The 15,762-nt window shown below is 48.4% G+C and overlaps 2 protein-coding genes across 7 annotated transcripts in view; one reads left to right on the top strand and one right to left on the bottom strand.

The window, feature by feature from the left end:
- Positions 1-865: 865 nt before the first annotated feature.
- On the bottom strand, positions 866-4,480 carry FAAP24 (FA core complex associated protein 24). Of its 3 annotated transcripts, none has more exons than XM_047790671.1 (5): positions 4,302-4,480; positions 3,995-4,113; positions 3,741-3,880; positions 3,206-3,358; positions 866-1,611 (listed from the first exon to the last, which is right to left on the bottom strand). In XM_047790671.1, the coding sequence occupies exons 2-5, from the start codon at positions 4,098-4,100 to the stop codon at positions 1,363-1,365; spliced, it is 648 nt and encodes a 215-aa protein (XP_047646627.1). In that variant the 5' UTR covers positions 4,101-4,113; positions 4,302-4,480; the 3' UTR covers positions 866-1,362. The 3 variants fall into 3 exon arrangements, with proteins under 3 accessions (XP_047646627.1, XP_047646628.1, XP_047646629.1); XM_047790672.1 differs by having other exon boundaries at positions 4,320-4,480; XM_047790673.1 differs by having other exon boundaries at positions 4,423-4,472.
- Positions 4,481-4,719: 239 nt separating this feature from the next.
- CEP89 (centrosomal protein 89) overlaps positions 4,720-15,762 on the top strand; it is an 81,013-nt gene continuing 69,970 nt past the window's right edge. For all 4 annotated transcript variants that reach the window (XR_007136358.1, XM_047790807.1, XM_047790808.1 and 1 more), the window contains exons 1-2: positions 4,720-4,865; positions 9,317-9,423. Coding sequence is in view for 3 of the 4 variants with exons in the window: in XM_047790807.1 (XP_047646763.1) it covers positions 4,827-4,865; positions 9,317-9,423 (146 nt within the window). In the remaining variant the exon portion in view is untranslated. The remainder of the gene's footprint in view (positions 4,866-9,316; positions 9,424-15,762) is intronic.

Here is a 15,762-nt window from a genome sequence, read left to right as displayed (position 1 = left end):
TTTGATCCTGAGCCGTGGGCTCTCTTCTCTGGCTGCAGCTGCCCCTGCCATTTTCTGTTCTTTTCTTTTTTGTCTTTTTAGGGCCATACCCTCGACATACGGAGATTCCCGGGCTAGGGATCGAAGCAGAACTGTAGCCGGCCTACACCACAGCCTCAGCAACTCTGGATCTAAGCCACATCTGGGGCCCACACCACAGCTCATGGCAATGCCCGATCCTTAACCCACTGAGTGAGGCCTGGGATTGAACCCAAGTCCTCATGGATACTAGTCGTGTTGGCTAACTGCTGAGCCACGAGGGGAACTCCCCTGACATCTTTCATTGTATTTCTTTCTTTCTTTTTTTTTTTGTCTTTTTTTGCCATCTCTTGGCCCGCTCCTGCAGCATATGGAGGTTTCCAGGCTAGGGGTGGAATTGGAGCTGTAGCCGCCGGCCTATACCAGAGCCACAGCAACGTGGGATCTGAGCCACATCTGCAACCTACACCACAACTCACAGCAACGCTGGATCCTTAACCCACTGAGCAAGGCCAGGGACCGAACCCACAACCTCATGGTTCCTAGTCAGATCCGTTAACCACTAAGCCATGACGGGAACTCCTCATTGTATTTCTTTTTTGAATGTATCTTTTGATGCTGAGCCACAGGCTCTCCTCTGGCTGCAGCTGCCCCGGCCATTTCCCTGTGTCTTCCCAGTGTTGGGCAACACACTTACAAACGCTTGCTTTCCCACCCTCATGCACGTTGGCTTTTTATCTTAAAATGGGAACTCCAGGCTTTCTGGGTTCAGAAGACGTGTTCAATGATGATCAACAAACTGCAAGCTCCCAGGAACTGGGAGGGAGTGACGAAAAGGAAGAAAAAAGGCAGTACAATTGTTTATTTACACTGGCAGCCACCCACAAAGCACAGGTGCATTCAGGATGGACCTGAAGAATGGTGGCTCCGCCAGCAGGAACAAGGGGCTTAGGGTACACAGTGCTTCATTGTAGGTTTGTTTCCTTTAGACACCATCACCTTCCATGATCCCTACAGGTCAAGATCACACATTAAAATCTGCCCAGGCTGGCTTTTTGCAGAATTTGAGGGTCCATATTTAAGCCCTTAGGAAGATGCCCACCAGCGCTCTGCATGCTGGCAGGTGAGGGCAGGGCCCTAGGGCCCTTCGGGGCCCACGAACTGAAATGTCTGAGTTGAGAAAGCAGGGCAGGACAACACAACAGGCAGGTTCCACACAGGCTGTACCTCATCTTTCCCTCGTTGCTGTGGGAGGAAATCTTTTTTTTTTTTTTTGTTCTTAAAGCAAAAGCCAGATCCTGCCGTCTGGTCCATGGTGTAAAGGAGGTGCTTTGAGAGGAGTCGTCACCTGGGCTGGGTGAAGAAGGCATGGACGTGCCGTGCCACTGCCTGTCCAACCACTGGCTCCAGTTCCTGGACGGAAGCATTGCTGAGCTGCTGGATACTTGGAAACCTCTGGAGCAGGAGGGGAGCCTTCACTTTTCCAACTCCTGGGATCCGCTGCACAGTTCGAAGGAGGGCTGGCTCAGAGATCAGAGCCCGCTTCCTCCTGAGAACAGGGTTCTTGCTGGGCTCTTTGGTTTGTTCTTGAACCTAAGCCCAGATGAAAGGAAAAGCAGTGAGTGCCCTCTAGAGGACTGGTAGTTTCCTTAAAAGTCTGTTTTGTGGACATTTTTGCTGGTTGGTTCAGCTTGACTCACCACGACAAGTGTTTCCCCATACGATAAATACAATTTTTCAGATGTCAATAAAAATTCTTTTTTTGGTCTCTTTAGGGCTGCACTCACAGGTTAGGGGCTGAATCGGAGCTGTAGCCGCCAGCCTACGCCAGAGCCTCAGCAACGCTGTATCCGAGCCACATCTGTGACCTATACCACAGCTCATGGCAACACCGGATCCTTAACCTGCTGAGTGAGGCCAGGGATTGAACCTGTGTCTTCATGGATGCTAGTCGGGTTCATTACTACAGAGCCACTCAGGAACTCCCCTCCCCCTACATTCTGATTTTTAACTGGTCTGAGGTAAGGCTTGTGGATCACTGTTTTTAAAAGTTCCCCATGGAATTCCTGTTGTGGCTCAGGGGTAGTCAATAAACCTCACTAGTATACATGAGAATGCCAGTTTGATCCCTGGCCTCGCTCAGGGTTAAAAGGTCCGGCATTGCTGTGGCTGTGGTGTAGGCTGGCAGCTGCAGCTTGGATTTGACCCCTAGCCTGAGAACTTCCATATGCAGAGGGTGCAACCCTAAAAAGACAACAGAAAATTCTAACGTACAATTATGTTAAACAATTAGTGAGGACAATGGAGAACCACCAGATTTGAAAAAAACACAACACAAAAAACTTGCAGACAGAAGTGCTAGTGCTGGAGTTCCCATTGTGGCTCAGTGGGTTAAGAATCCGACCAGTATCCATTAGGAAGCAGGTTCGATCCCTGGCTTTGCTCAGTGAGTTATGGATCCAGCATTGCTTTGAATTATGATGTAGATTTCAGATGCGGCTCGGATCCGGTGTTGCTGTGGCTGTGGCTGTGGCTGTGGTGTAGGCCGGCAGCTGCAGCTACAATTTGATCCCCAGTCTAGGAACTTCCATATGCCACAGGTACAGCCTTAAAAAGAGAAAAAAGAAGTGCTTGTGCTTCAGGAGTCTCCCCCAGTGGCAAGTCATTCTTGATTCCTCCCTCTGCCACCCACCACGTACACCCCACCAGCAAGTTCCATAGATTTACCCACCAGATTCATCCAGCAGCTGTTCCTGCCCCCAACCCAGCATCTACCTGAGCTGCTGTAGCAGCTCCTCCCTATTTTTTTTCTTACCCCTCCTCCTACTAGTAAGCTCTCACTAGTAAGCATGAGACAGGCGGGGATGAGGCTAAGTAGCTGCCAGCTGAGAATGTCACCAGTCTAACTGCAGATTAGTGCTAGATGGACTGGCAGGCTATAAATCAGGTCACCAACTTGTTCACTTTATTATACACTTGCCTAGAATGGGCAGCAAGCTCGGCTAGCTGCACAGGCAGCTTCTGAACTTAAATTCCTGAGAAAAGTTTTAGAAACCAATCCAGAGACTGATATAGATTGATTTGATGGATTGCACCTATAGGAAGGGCAGCTGCCAGGGAAAGATCTAGGAAAGTCAATCGAGTCATAAAATAGGGCTACTGTGAAGGAACGGGAATCAGTACTTACTAACTGGGTAATGAGGCAGGCCGCTTCTATCTGGTTGGCCACTGGAAGCAACACCATCCCAAGATCCAGGACAGTAAATTTCTGTGCAGCTGGAAAGTACTGTTCACTCATCTGCGTTTTTTCAACTACTATGATTGCTTGAAGTTTAGTGGACTTCAAAGAAAGAAAGAAAAAAGACAGGCAACTCTATTGTAACAAAACTCTACTCAAGATTAAAACATGGAGTTCCCGCCAGTGGTGCAGCGGAAACGAATCCAACTAGGAACCATGAGGTTTTGCGTTCAATCCCTAGCCTCGATCAGTGGGTTAAGGATCTGGAGTTGCTGTGGTTCCGACTAGACCCCCAGCCTGGGAACCTCCATATGCCGTGGGTGCAACCCTGAAAAGACCAAAAGCCAAAAAAATAAAAATAAAAGATTAAGACACTATCCAAGAGTGCTTGGAATGGTCAATGGTTTTATATAAATTATTCCAAGGGATAGCAGGAGGAGGATAGAAGTCAATTTTCAGTTTGTTTCCTTAACTCCTTACTTACATTTCTAACTCGGACAAGTCTCTTTCTGTAGCCATTTCCTGCCACTAAATCAGCTTCGGTGATATAAAGAATGCAGGATCTGCTAGGTAAGTAAAAATCTACCGGTGTCAGGCCATCCTCAAAGATGAGTTTAATTTTCCCTGAAAATACAGACAAGAAAAAAAGTTCCATGAGCTTTGAATGAAAAGAGGGTGGAACGTTTTTAAAAAGTGGGGTGAGGCAAAAGAGCAATTGCATAGACGGAGCCCACCGACCTTGCATTCCCTGTGCCAGCTGCGACCCACGCCATTTCTCATTGGCCACAATGTGCCCAAATGGGACGTGCACGGGGCCGGTGCCATCCGGGGCGTTCCCTTCCATCGGCGGCCTCGATCTAATGAAGGGAATGCAAAACAGCACTTGAGCAGGCTCTCCAGCTTATGACCCCACATTCCACTCCAAGCCCGGGCCTCTTTGGCAGGAGCCCGTCTGCAGAGTGTTCTTTAAAAGACTGGCGTATTGGCCAAAGTCCAAGAACGAGGAGATTCCCGTCCTGGTAGTCACATCCCTCATTTCCGTCACCTGTCTGGCCCTTAACACCTCAGCTCGGTCCTTGACGTGGCTCCTCAGTCCAGTCTAGGGCGGGGGCCGAGCCGCCAGGAGCCCCACCTTGACCCCAGCTCAGGGTCTCCTTTGACAGTACCCGCAGTCGGCGCGCCACTTCCAGGTTCTCTCCTGCTCACTCCTAGACCTTCATCCTGCCCGCCCTCCGCCTCCCCTAGCGCTGGATAGGTTATGGCCTCAGAGATAGACATCTGGTCTGGCCAATAAGAGAATGGACAGCGCTCACAATTTCCGCCCTTGGAGAGGATTTGACTGGGAACCCGCTGGTTGCCAAGAGCGACGGATGTGCAGTAACCTTCACTCTGATTAGTCGGGGAAAAAGCTGAGCCAATGGCCGACCTGGTTGTTTTGAAGTGTATTGCGTAGAAAAGGCGTCTGGGGCGAGGCCAGCTGCAAGCTAATAGGCTTTAGGGAGCAGGTCCTCGGCCCTGCGGTTTGCTTGGCAGTCCAGTCCCGGTCTGGCCGCCCCGCCACACAGCAAGGATGCCCCTGGAGTTCCGGAGAGGCCGAAAGAGGCAGTTTGTAAGTAGATCCACGCCCGGCCTGTGCTTTGGCCCTTCCGGCCGGGAGTTAAGTGGGTCGGGGTTGGGGTTTGGGATGGAGGCAGGGTAGTGGCACAAGAGAAAGAGGTTTTCCTTTCGAGAAGTCCTGACTTTTCGAGTTCGAACACGACTCTTTTATCCCAGTGTCGGCCTCAGTCGGATAGAGGTGCTCTGTCTCCCCTGTAACATTCGCTCCGGTTTCCAGGAGTTCACTTCTGAAGGCACAAACGCGCTCCACTGCGGAATCTCCCTCAGTGGAAAGTCATTCTTGATTCCTTCCTCCGCCACCCACCACGTACACCCCATCAGCAAGTTCCATAGATTTACCCACCAGATTCATCCGGAAGCTGTCCCTGACCCCAACCCAGCATCTATCTGAGCTGCTGTAGCAGCTCCTCGCTATTTTTCGATCTCCTTTCCTGCCCTTCGTGGAGAGTCTGTTCTCCACAAAGCAACCCTAAGGGATTATTTTCTTATTATTAGTTTAGTGGCCACACCCGTGGCCTATGGAAGTTCCTGGGCCTGGGATTGAATCTGAGCCGCAGCTGCGCCCTACACCACAGCTGTGGCAACTCCGGATCATTGCGCTGGGCATAGGATCGAACATCCCCCGCCGCAGCCACTCCAGTTGTTGCAGAGGGATTCTTAACCTACTGCACCAGGTTGGGAACCTGGGATTCTTTTATGCAATGCACAGGCTTTCCAGCTATTCCAACCTTTCTGTTCCTTCAGGTCTTTGCTCTTCCTTCTGTCTGGAAAGCTTCCCTCCAGACCTTCCCATGGCCACTCTGTCACTGCAGGCTCCAAATCCCAGGCTCATTCTCTTACCCCTCCTCCTCCTAGTAAGCTACTCAATTCCTATAGGATCCTGACACCTATAATTCTTTGACATCCTCCCCTCCCCCTAGTCTGTTGGTTCTACCACTGTCCTCATTACTCTTTTCCAGCCCTAATTTATTTTTTCTTTCTTTGGTTCTTTCTTTCCAGCCTTAATTTATTTCCCTTTCTTTCTTTACTTCCTTTGTTCTTTCTTTTTTCACTTTTTAGGGCCACACCTGCAGCATATGGAAGTTCCCAGGCTAGGGGTCGAATCAGAGCTGCAGCTGCTGGCCCACACCACAGCTCACCCCAACGCTGGATCCTTAACCCACCGAGCGGGGCCAGGGATCAAACTCGAGGTGTCGTGGATACTAGTCAGGTTCCTTACCTCTGAGCCACAAGGGGAACTCCCTCCAGCCCTGATTTCTAATTCCGAAGTCCATCATTATAACCACTACCCTCCTCCCACCCCCATGCCCTTGCTCCTGTCTCCCTTTTCCATACTTGCCTGGTCAAACCCAAAATCTACTTATATTCAGTTCTCCATAAACTTAATACTTTCAATACCCCATCATTTTGATAGGGATACTCCTGAACTCCTTTTCGCATTGAGATCAGGAAACACGTCTGCCTTGGCTTCCTGTTCCCAGCCCTCTGACTTGGTAAAGTCATTTTAGATTTAGCGATTGTTGAGAAGCAATGAAGATGTAGTTAAAGCATATTTTTCCATTGCAGTTTTGCTAACTCTGCATGTTTACTGAGGTCTTAATTGCATTACTGAATTCCTCCTGTGTGTGTGCCAGATACCCACAATGAATTAATAGCTTCTGGCCACACTGGCTAAAGGGTAGACCAGCCCTTAAGTAATTCAGCAGAAGATGGTAAGGCAAGAAGTGCTGTAGAAGCATGTATTGGGGAAGGGGCAGCAAAGTCAGCCTCCAGAGTTGATCTGGGTCTTGGGAGGAGTAAGGAAAGAGAATCACCGGTGGAGAAAACAGCTTAGACAAAAGCCTGACAAAGAATGAATCTTTTGCTGTGTGGGAAGGCAATTTTTCTTTTTCTTTTTTTTTCTTTTCTATTTACGACCACACCTGTGGCATATGGAAGTTCTCAGACTAGGGGTTGAATCGGAGCTGCAGCTGTGGCCTACCCACAGCCACAGTAGATCCGAGCTTCAGCTGTGAACCACACTGCAGCTCATGGCAACAAGGGAACGCCAGGTGCTTGACCCACTGATTGAGGCCAGGGATCAAATTGGCATCGTCATGGAGACAGTGTCGGGTTCTTAACCCACTGAGCCACAGTGGGAACTCCAGGGAAGGCAGTTCCGAATGTTACAGTAGGGCGATACTGTAGGGCCAGCCAGAAATGAATCTGGGGCCATTTCTAGGAACCAACCAATAGCAGCCTTAGCAGCCTTCTGTGGCATGAGAGCACATTTCTCTGTCAGCACAAGAGTGGGGCTACCCCGGAGAGTTAGTTTTCATGCTGGGTCGAGATAGGCACATTTTGTGTTTTAGAGACTGAGGCAGGAGAACCACACTTAGGCAGTGGTTATCCAGCACAGGGGAGGAGTGTTCAGCACACGATAGGAGATTCACTCCATCCATCACAAAAATTAAATAAATTCACAAGGCCTTTTTGGAGGACCTACTGGCTGCCAGCCTCTGGGGATTCAAAGGCGAAGGAAGACCTTTCTTGTGGAGCATCTGCCAGGCAGTGAGGGACACTGGGAGGCAGAGGACAGGTGTGTGTCCTGTTGAAGGGTGGAATGCAGCAGCAGCTCCTCTGGAACACGTGCTCCTGGGGTTGGCCATACACATGGAACTAGGCTGAGGGCTGCAGGAGCCATCGGGCAGGTCCACTCATCCCTCACTCCCCCCCCCCCTTTTTTTTTTTCTTTACTGTCTTTTTGCTATTTTCTTGGGCCACTCCCGTGGCATATGGAGGTTCCCAGGCTAGGGGTCCAAGTCGGAGCTGTAGCTGCCAGCCTATGCCACAGCAACATGGGATCCGAGCCGCATCTGCAACCTACACCACAGCTCACGGCAACACCAGATCCTTAACCCACTGAGCAAGGGCAGGGATCGAACCCGCAACCTCATGGTTCCTAGTCGGATTCATTAACCACTGAGCCACGACCAGGAACTCCCTCATCCCTCACTCCTGACCGCTGCCCAGACCCCTGGCTCTTCCCCTTGGTTTTGCCCCCCTTTTTTCTCCCCCGTACCATGTCCTCCCCCTGCCTCGTGAGCCTTTGCCAGGGTCAGTTGTAGTGGGTGCTTCTCCCTCACTCATAAGAACATCTCAGTCTGGTATCAGCTCTTAAATGGAAACAGTCCCTACTCTGACTCCCAGCCCACTCTTCCAGCCTTCACATCTCAGATGTCTCTGTACTTCGAGAACACTGCCGTGAATGTCTTGCCTCATTCCTTGGTTCATGTTGTTCCCTCCTCCTGAATGCCTTTCCATCACATTTCCTAAATGTGATGTCTTCGAGGACCCAGTCTGAATGCTCTGACATTTTCTCCAATAGCACATTGGCGGTCCCCTTGCTGGCCCCCAGTCCTGCAGGAGCCCTCCCCTCCCTGGGGTCCCTCAGCATTTTGTCTTTTTTTTTTTTCTTTTTAGGGCTGCACCCTCAGCATACGGAATTTCCCAGGCTAGGGGTCAAATGGGAGCTCCAGCTGCCGGCCTACATCACAGCCATGGCCATGGCCACCCTGGATCTGAGCCACATCTGCGACCTACACCACAGCTTGTGGCCACACTGGCTCCTTAACCTACTAAGCAAGGCCAGGGATCAAACCCACGTCCTCGTGGATACTAGTCGGGTTCGTTAACTGCCGAGCCACAACAGGAACTCCTGTCTTTACCTCTCCCTTGGCACATTCCGTAATTCTGTGTTGTAGTATACATATCTGGGAGTTTTCCCTCTGTCCCCCATCCTCCTCGAGGTGAGGACAAGGTTTCTTCATTGCTGTCATGGCATTTTGCCTCTAGGAGGTACAGAGGAATGCCAGTACACAGAAAATGAAGATTGGGCCAGACTCAGGAACTTCTGAGGGCCTCCCAGTTGCCTAAAGCAGGGTCCTCTGACTTTCACTGAGTGGGAACTAGTTTTTGTTACTCTGCGTCTTTGAGATAAACTACCTAAAATCCTTACTCAGCCCCTGCCGAGTGTTGGGCAGTGGGCTCGTGCCACAGTTCCAGGGTTGACAAAGACAAGAAGGTTGCCTGCTCTCAGGAAGCTTCCATTCTGCGGGGAGCGGGTGGGGGAGGGTGGCAAGTGAGTGAGTAGGGTCCTCCGGGCAGTGCTGTGAGACAAGTCTGGGTGCTAAAGAGTGACTCGGGGGGATGGTCAGGGAAGGGAGGACGAGGGGACCTCACCTCTATGGGCAGCTCTGTGACAGTACCCGGGTGGGCCCTCTTGCCAGGCCAGATGGGGATTGAGGATGGCAGGGGGAGGAGTGGCCCTCCTGGGTGGGGCGGGAGGCTAGGTCCCTGGGTGGCCAGCGCAGCTGTTCCCCTCCCAGGCCCAGGAAGGGCTGGTGGCAGGACCCAGAGATGACCCTCTGTACCACTGACCGCTGCTGGGTTTCCTTTGTGCAGGAACACATCATCCCTGGCCTTCTCCCTGCAGCCAGCATCGCGCCAAAGGCAGCTGTGCCCCGCACACCTCCTCCACGCAGCCCCAATCCCTCCCCAGAGAGACCAAGGTGAGTCCCCGGTGAGCAGTACCGAGGTCACTTCTGTGTTCAGCCACCAAGTGCTGGGTGCTCGAACTGTTCAGACGGGTGAGAAAGATCACAAGTAGGGTGATTGGACTCATGTCCTTTGAAGTAGGGATCATGGCTCCATAATGAAGCACTTAATATGGTTTCTCTGTGCAATAATGGTTTGTTCCTTTTAGTCTTTGGAGTTCTCACATTTCATAATTGAATGCAATTTTTCAAAATGTTAAACCCCTCCCCCTGGCCTTTTTTTTAATCCTGGCTGCCTTGTGGCATATGGAGCTTCCTGGGCCAGGCATCAGATCTGTGCCACAGTTGTGAGCTAGCCCACGGCTGCAGCAACGCCATATCCTTTAACCCGCTGTACCAGGCCATAGATCGAACCTGCATCCTGGTGCCGCAGAGACGCTGCTGATTGTGCTGCCGTGGGAACTCCATTAAAGGGAATTTGAATTGTGCACATAATTTTATTTATTTATTTATTTATTTTGCTTTTTAGGGCTGCCCCCTTGGCATATGGAAGTTCCCAAGCTAGGGGTCAAATCAGAGCTGCAGCTGCAAGCCTACACCACAGCCACGGCAATGCAGGATCCGCGCCACGTCTGCAACCTACACAGCTGACGGCAACACCAGATCCTTTCACCCACTGAGCGAGGCCAGGGATAGAACCTGAATCCTCATGGATTCTACTCGGATTCATTTCTGCTGCGCCACGAAGGGAACTCCCATATTTTCTTTTTAAACACGTCTGCCTTTCAGAAGAAGTGCTTTGCAGGAAGGAAGGAAAAGCACTTGCTAGGGCTTGGGTTCCCCATCTTCCAGTGTTCCTGATGTACCAGAGCACTGACTTTCTTTTATACCTAAGCCCCCTGCTCATACCGCCCTCCCCAAGATTTTAGGCACAGGAGAATTTGAGACTATTTTTTTAATCCATAAAAAACATGGACATATGGCTTAACCATTAACAATGAGAAATAATTTCATTTAAGGGTCGTACCGAGAGTTCCTGTTGTGGCTCAGCGGGTTAAGAACCCAACTAGTATCCATGAGGATTCGGGTTCAATCCCTGCCTACTCAGTGGGTTAAGGATTCAGCATTGCCACAAGCTGCAGTGTAGGTCGCAGATGAGCCTTGGATCCTGCGATGCTTCCACTGGGCTGCAGCTCTGATTTGATCCCTAACCTTGGAACTTCCATATGCAGTGAGTGCAGCTCTAAAAAGGAAAAAAAAAAAAAAAAAATGGGAGTACCTTCTTTGAGACTGGAATACTGTATGCCTCCTGATAACCAACACTTTGAAATACTTTTAATGTTTGTTTTTCCCTTCAGTATAATCTTCATAATACGAACAGCCATTTATTAGTGTTTACTCTGTGCCAGGGACTCTGGTTGGTGTTAAGAAGCATTGTTTCATTTCATCCTCTCAACGATCCCGTGAGAGAGGGAGGGCCTTTAGCCTCTTTGTGTTGAGCTCAAGTGCTAGTCATTGCCCTGGAGTCTCATGGGTGGTGGCATTGCCGTGATGCCCTTGTGGGTCTGTCCAGCTCTTCAGTGTTTGTGTGAACAATGCTTAGGTTGTGTCATTAGAACTAAAATGTTTATGTACCAGCAGTAGTGAGAGGGTTGGCTTATAAAGCAGAAAAATAAGAGGGCACCTGGGAGTTTCCATTGTGGCTCCATGGAAACGAATCTGACTAGCATCCATGAGGATGCAGCTTCGATTCCTGGTCTTGCTCAATGGGTTAAGGATACGCCGTTGCTGTTGGAGATTCGGCTTGGATCCTGGGTGGCTGTGGCCAGAAGCTGTAGCTCCAATTAGACCCCTAGCCTGGGAACCTCCATATGAGGCAAGTATGGCGCAAAAAAAAAAAAGGGGGGGGGGGAGAGATCATCTCATTTCATGGCATGTGTGCTGTTGACTCATTAGAAAAACTCTGTAATCTCCTGTGTTTTACAAAACTATGTTCCTGGGGGTTCTGGCTGTGGCACAGCAGGATCAGTGGCTTCTCTGCAGCACCGGGATGCAGGTTTGATCCTTGGCCAAGCAAGGTGGTGGGTTAAAGGATCTGGCATTGCTGCAGCTGTAGTAGCGGGTTAAAGGTTGAAACTGTGGCTCAGATCTGATCCCTGACCCAGGGAACTCCATATGCTGTGGGGCAACCAAAAAAGAAAAATATATATATATTCCTGGGAGTTTCTGTTGTGGCTTAGTGGTAACGAACCTAACTAGTATCCATGAGGCCACAGGTTCGATTCCTGGCCCTGCTCAGTGTGTTAAGGTTCTAACATTGCCACGAGCTGGGGTGTAGGTTGCAGAGGTGGCTCAGATCTGGTGTTGCTATGGTTGTGGCTTAGGCGGCAGCTGCAGCTCCAATTTGACCCCTAGACTGGGAACTTCCATGTGCTGTGGGTGTGGCCCTAAAAAGCCAAAATATATATGTATATATATATAAATATATATTTATATATGTGTGTATGTATGTATATATATATTAATATATATGTATATATATAAATATATATTTATGTGTGTATGTATGTATATATATATTTATATATGTGTGTATGTATATATATATATATATAAATTTATATTTATACATGTATGTATGTATATGAATAACCAACATGGTTTTGGCAAATTTAGCCTATTTCAGTTTATTTTATTCTAAAAAATAACATTCAGATTAACCTGTGACATTGTTCCACTTCACGTCTAGTGTAATAGTATAAGAATCTTCCAGCAATCACTTCTTTTCTTTTCTTTTCTTTTTTTTTTTTTTTTTTTGTCTTTTTAGGGCATACCCATGGCATATGGAAGTTCCCAGGCTAGGGGTCTAATCGGAGCTACAGCTGCAGGCCTACACCAGAGCCCCAGCAACACCAGATCCAAGCCGTGTCTGTGACCTATACCACAGCTCACAACAATGCCGGATCCTTAACCCACTAGGGGAGGACAGGGATCAAACCCGCAACCTCATGGTTCCTAGTCAGATTCGTTTCTGCTGCACCATGACGGGAACTCCCAGCAATCACTTCTGTTTCCTCCTTCCCATCCTCTGCAACTGTTACACATTTTAATTCTGTTATAAACCCCACAATATGTTGTTCTTATTTTTGCTTTAAATAGTCTTTTATCTTTTTTAAAGCAGTTTTATTGAGGTATAATGCACGTACAATAAGCTGTACATACTTAAAATTAATAATTTGATGTTTCGACATGTTTAGACCAGTGAAATCAGAACCACAATCACTGTAACAGATACATCTATCATCCCGTCAAGTTTCCTCCTGCTCCTTTGTAATTCCTCCCTCCCTCCCTCTCTCTCCCCTTCTTCCCGTACCTCAGCCCAGCCCACCCTCACTCCACCCCAGGAACCATTGGTCTGCTTTCTACCACTATAGATCAGTCTATATTTTCCAGAATTTTATGTAAATAGATTTACACAAAATAATTATGCTGGCTTCTAGGAGTTCCCATCATGGTTCAGCAGTTAACGAACCCGACTAGCATCCATGAGGACACGGGTTCGATCCCTGACCTTGCTCAGTGGGTTAAGGATCTGGCGTTGCGGTGAGCTGTGGTGTAGGTCACAGACAGAGCTAGGATCTGGTGTTGCTATGGCTGTAGTGCAGGTCGGCAGCTACAGCTCCAATTCAACACCTAGCCTGGGAACCTTCATATGCCATGGGTAAAGCCCTAAAAAGACAAAAAAAAAATAGTTATTATGCTGACTTCTTTTACTCAGAAAAGTTATATTTGAGATCATCCATGTGGTCATGAAAATCAGTAATTCATTCTTTTAATTCCCGAGTAGCGTAATTCCATTATGTGAACATGCCACTCTCTGTCTGTTCACCTGTTGCTGGACACGTGAGCAGTTTCTAGCCTTTTGGCTTCTAGAAATAAAGCTGCTAAGAACATGTGTGCACAAAGCTTTGGACCTGTGCTTTCATTTCTCTTGACAAATATCTGGGAGTGGGATAGGCGGGCCGTATACTAGGGCTGTAGTTAACCTATTAAGAAAGCGCCAAAGCTGTCGGTCCGTGTACATTCCTGTCAGCAGCGTCCGAGTTCCCGTTCCTTCACATCCTCACCGACACTTGGTGTGTTCAGTTGTGAGCATGTGTTGTTTGACAATTAGCCGTTAGTTCTCATTCACACTGACTGTCCGTAGGTTTTGGAAGGTGGTGACAGGTGCACAGGTAAAAATGTCTATGGAGCTTGTTGGGTGACTCTCCATCTTCATTACGCTTTCTGGACAGCCAGACTGAGAAAGGACGTTCCTTATTCCTTTGGCCCAGACAGCTTTGTTGAGCCTGGAGTCCACCTGCACATCTGTAGTTCCTATCAACTTCCTGGCAAATTTCTGGATCTCTTCAAATGTCCAAGGGACAGCTATCTTCCTTCCTTCCTTCCTTCTTTCTTTCTTTCTTTTCTTTCTTTCTTTCTTTTTTCCTTCTTTCCTTCCTTCCTTCTTTCCTTCTTTCCTTCCTTCTTTCCTTTTCTTTTCTCTTCTTTTCTTTCTTTTTTCCTTGGGGGAAAGTGCGAGGGGCGCCTTTCCTGATATCCCCCCACTGATGCACTTATGAATGGGGTGTGGGGGGAGCTCTGGTCATCACCTCCTTGCTGGCAGAACGGCCCCTTCTTCTTGCCACACTTTGTTGTGGGAGCCATTCTGCCAGGTGGGTTGAAGGGATGGTTTGGCCAGCCCCCCCCCCTTTTTTTTTTTTTTGCTTTTTAGGACCACACTCGCAACATGTGGAGGTTCCCAGGCTAGGGATCAAATCAGAGCTATAGCCACCAGCCTACACCACAGCCACAGCAACCCCGGATCCGAGCCGCTTCTTCGACCTTTACCACAGCTCATGACAGTGCCGGATCATTAACCCACTGAGTGGGGCTAGGGATCAAACTTACATCCTCATGGATCCTAGTCGGGTTCGTCAACTGCTGAGCCACAAAGGGAACTCCACTATGCTATTTTTTAAAGTTGTTTTTTCTCTCTCTGTATTTCATTTTTTTATCATTTTGCCTTCAGTAATCTTTTCTTCTGCAATATGTAATCTACTGTTAATCTCACCCCATATAATTTTCATCTCCTAAAATTCAAGGATTTTTTTTCTAATATTCCATGTCTCTACTGAGCTTTTTGAACATATGGAACACAGCTACAATAACTGTCTTAATGTCCTTCTCTGCTAATTCTAACGTGTTCAGTTCTGAATGGATTTTGACTGATTATTCTCTTCATAATAGGTCACGTTTTTCTGTCTCCTTGAACACCTGGGTATCTTTGCATACTAGACATTGTTGTGAGTTTTACCTTGTTGATTGCTAGATGTTTTTGTATTGCCTTAAGTCATCTTTTTTTTAATCAAAGTGTTTTTTTTTGTTTTTGTTTTTTTGTTTTTTTGTTTTTTTTTTTTTTTTTGCATTTTCTAGGGCCGCAGCTGCGGCATATGGAGGTTCCCAGGCTAGGGATAGAATCGGAGCTGCAGCTGCTGGCCTACGCCAGAGCCACAGCAACTCGGGATCCGAGCCTCGTCTGTGACATACACCGTAGCTCATGGCAACACTGGATCCTTAACCCACTGAGCGAGTCCAGGGATCAAACCCACAACCTCATGGTTCCTAGTCGGATTCGTTAACCACTGAGCCATGACGGGAAATCCAAGCCATCTTTTTTTTTTAATGATTTTAATTTTTTCCATTATAGCTGGTTTACAGTGTTCTGTCAGTTTTCTGCTGTACAGTAAAGTGACCCAGCCACACAGACATATATACATTCTTCTTCTCACATTATCTTCCATCACGTTCCATCACGAGTGATTGGATATAGTTCCCTGGGCTATACAGCAGGCTCTCCTTGCTTATCCACTCCAAAGGCAATAGTTTTTGCATCTATTAACCGCAGACTCCCAGTCCATCCCACTCCCTCCCCCTCCTGTTATAAGTCATCTTGAATTTTGTTCTGGATGTAGTTGAGTTACTTGGAACTGGTTTGATCTTTGGCTCTGGTTTTTATGTTTTGTTAGGGATTGGGGCAGTGTTCAATCTAGGGCTACTTAGTCTCCAGTGCTTTGGGAATACTGTACCCGGTGTCCCATGAATCACAGCGCTTTCCCGTCTGTCTGGTGGGAACGGGCACTGCCCCCAGCCGTGTAAGCATGTGGCACTGTTCTTCTAACCCTTGTGTGTAGTGTCCTCACACTCTTGCACTGAGGAGCACTTTGCCAAGCACCTGGGGACCTTCTGCTGGTTTGCAGAGTTCTCTCTGCTCAGCTTTCCCTTTTCTGGTCCTCCGTCTTGCAAACTCTATCT

The sequence above is a fragment of the Phacochoerus africanus genome, chromosome 8 (genome assembly GCF_016906955.1).
Source record: "Phacochoerus africanus isolate WHEZ1 chromosome 8, ROS_Pafr_v1, whole genome shotgun sequence".
Lineage (NCBI taxonomy): Eukaryota > Metazoa > Chordata > Mammalia > Artiodactyla > Suidae > Phacochoerus > Phacochoerus africanus.
The sequence above is the reverse complement of the archived record's forward strand: the minus strand, read 5'-3'. Positions and strand labels throughout refer to the sequence as shown.

Excerpts from the sequence above, each read along its gene's own strand:
- FAAP24 (XM_047790671.1), bottom strand. The coding sequence starts at position 4,100 with ATGGAAGGGAACGCCCCGGATGGCACCGGCCCCGTGCACGTCCCATTT. Across the intron at positions 3,881-3,994 it reads GCTGGCACAGGGAATGCAAG|GGAAAATTAAACTCATCTTT; the intron begins GTCGGTGGGCTC and ends CTGTATTTTCAG. Across the intron at positions 3,359-3,740 it reads GACTTGTCCGAGTTAGAAAT|TCCACTAAACTTCAAGCAAT; the intron begins GTAAGTAAGGAG and ends CTTTCTTTGAAG.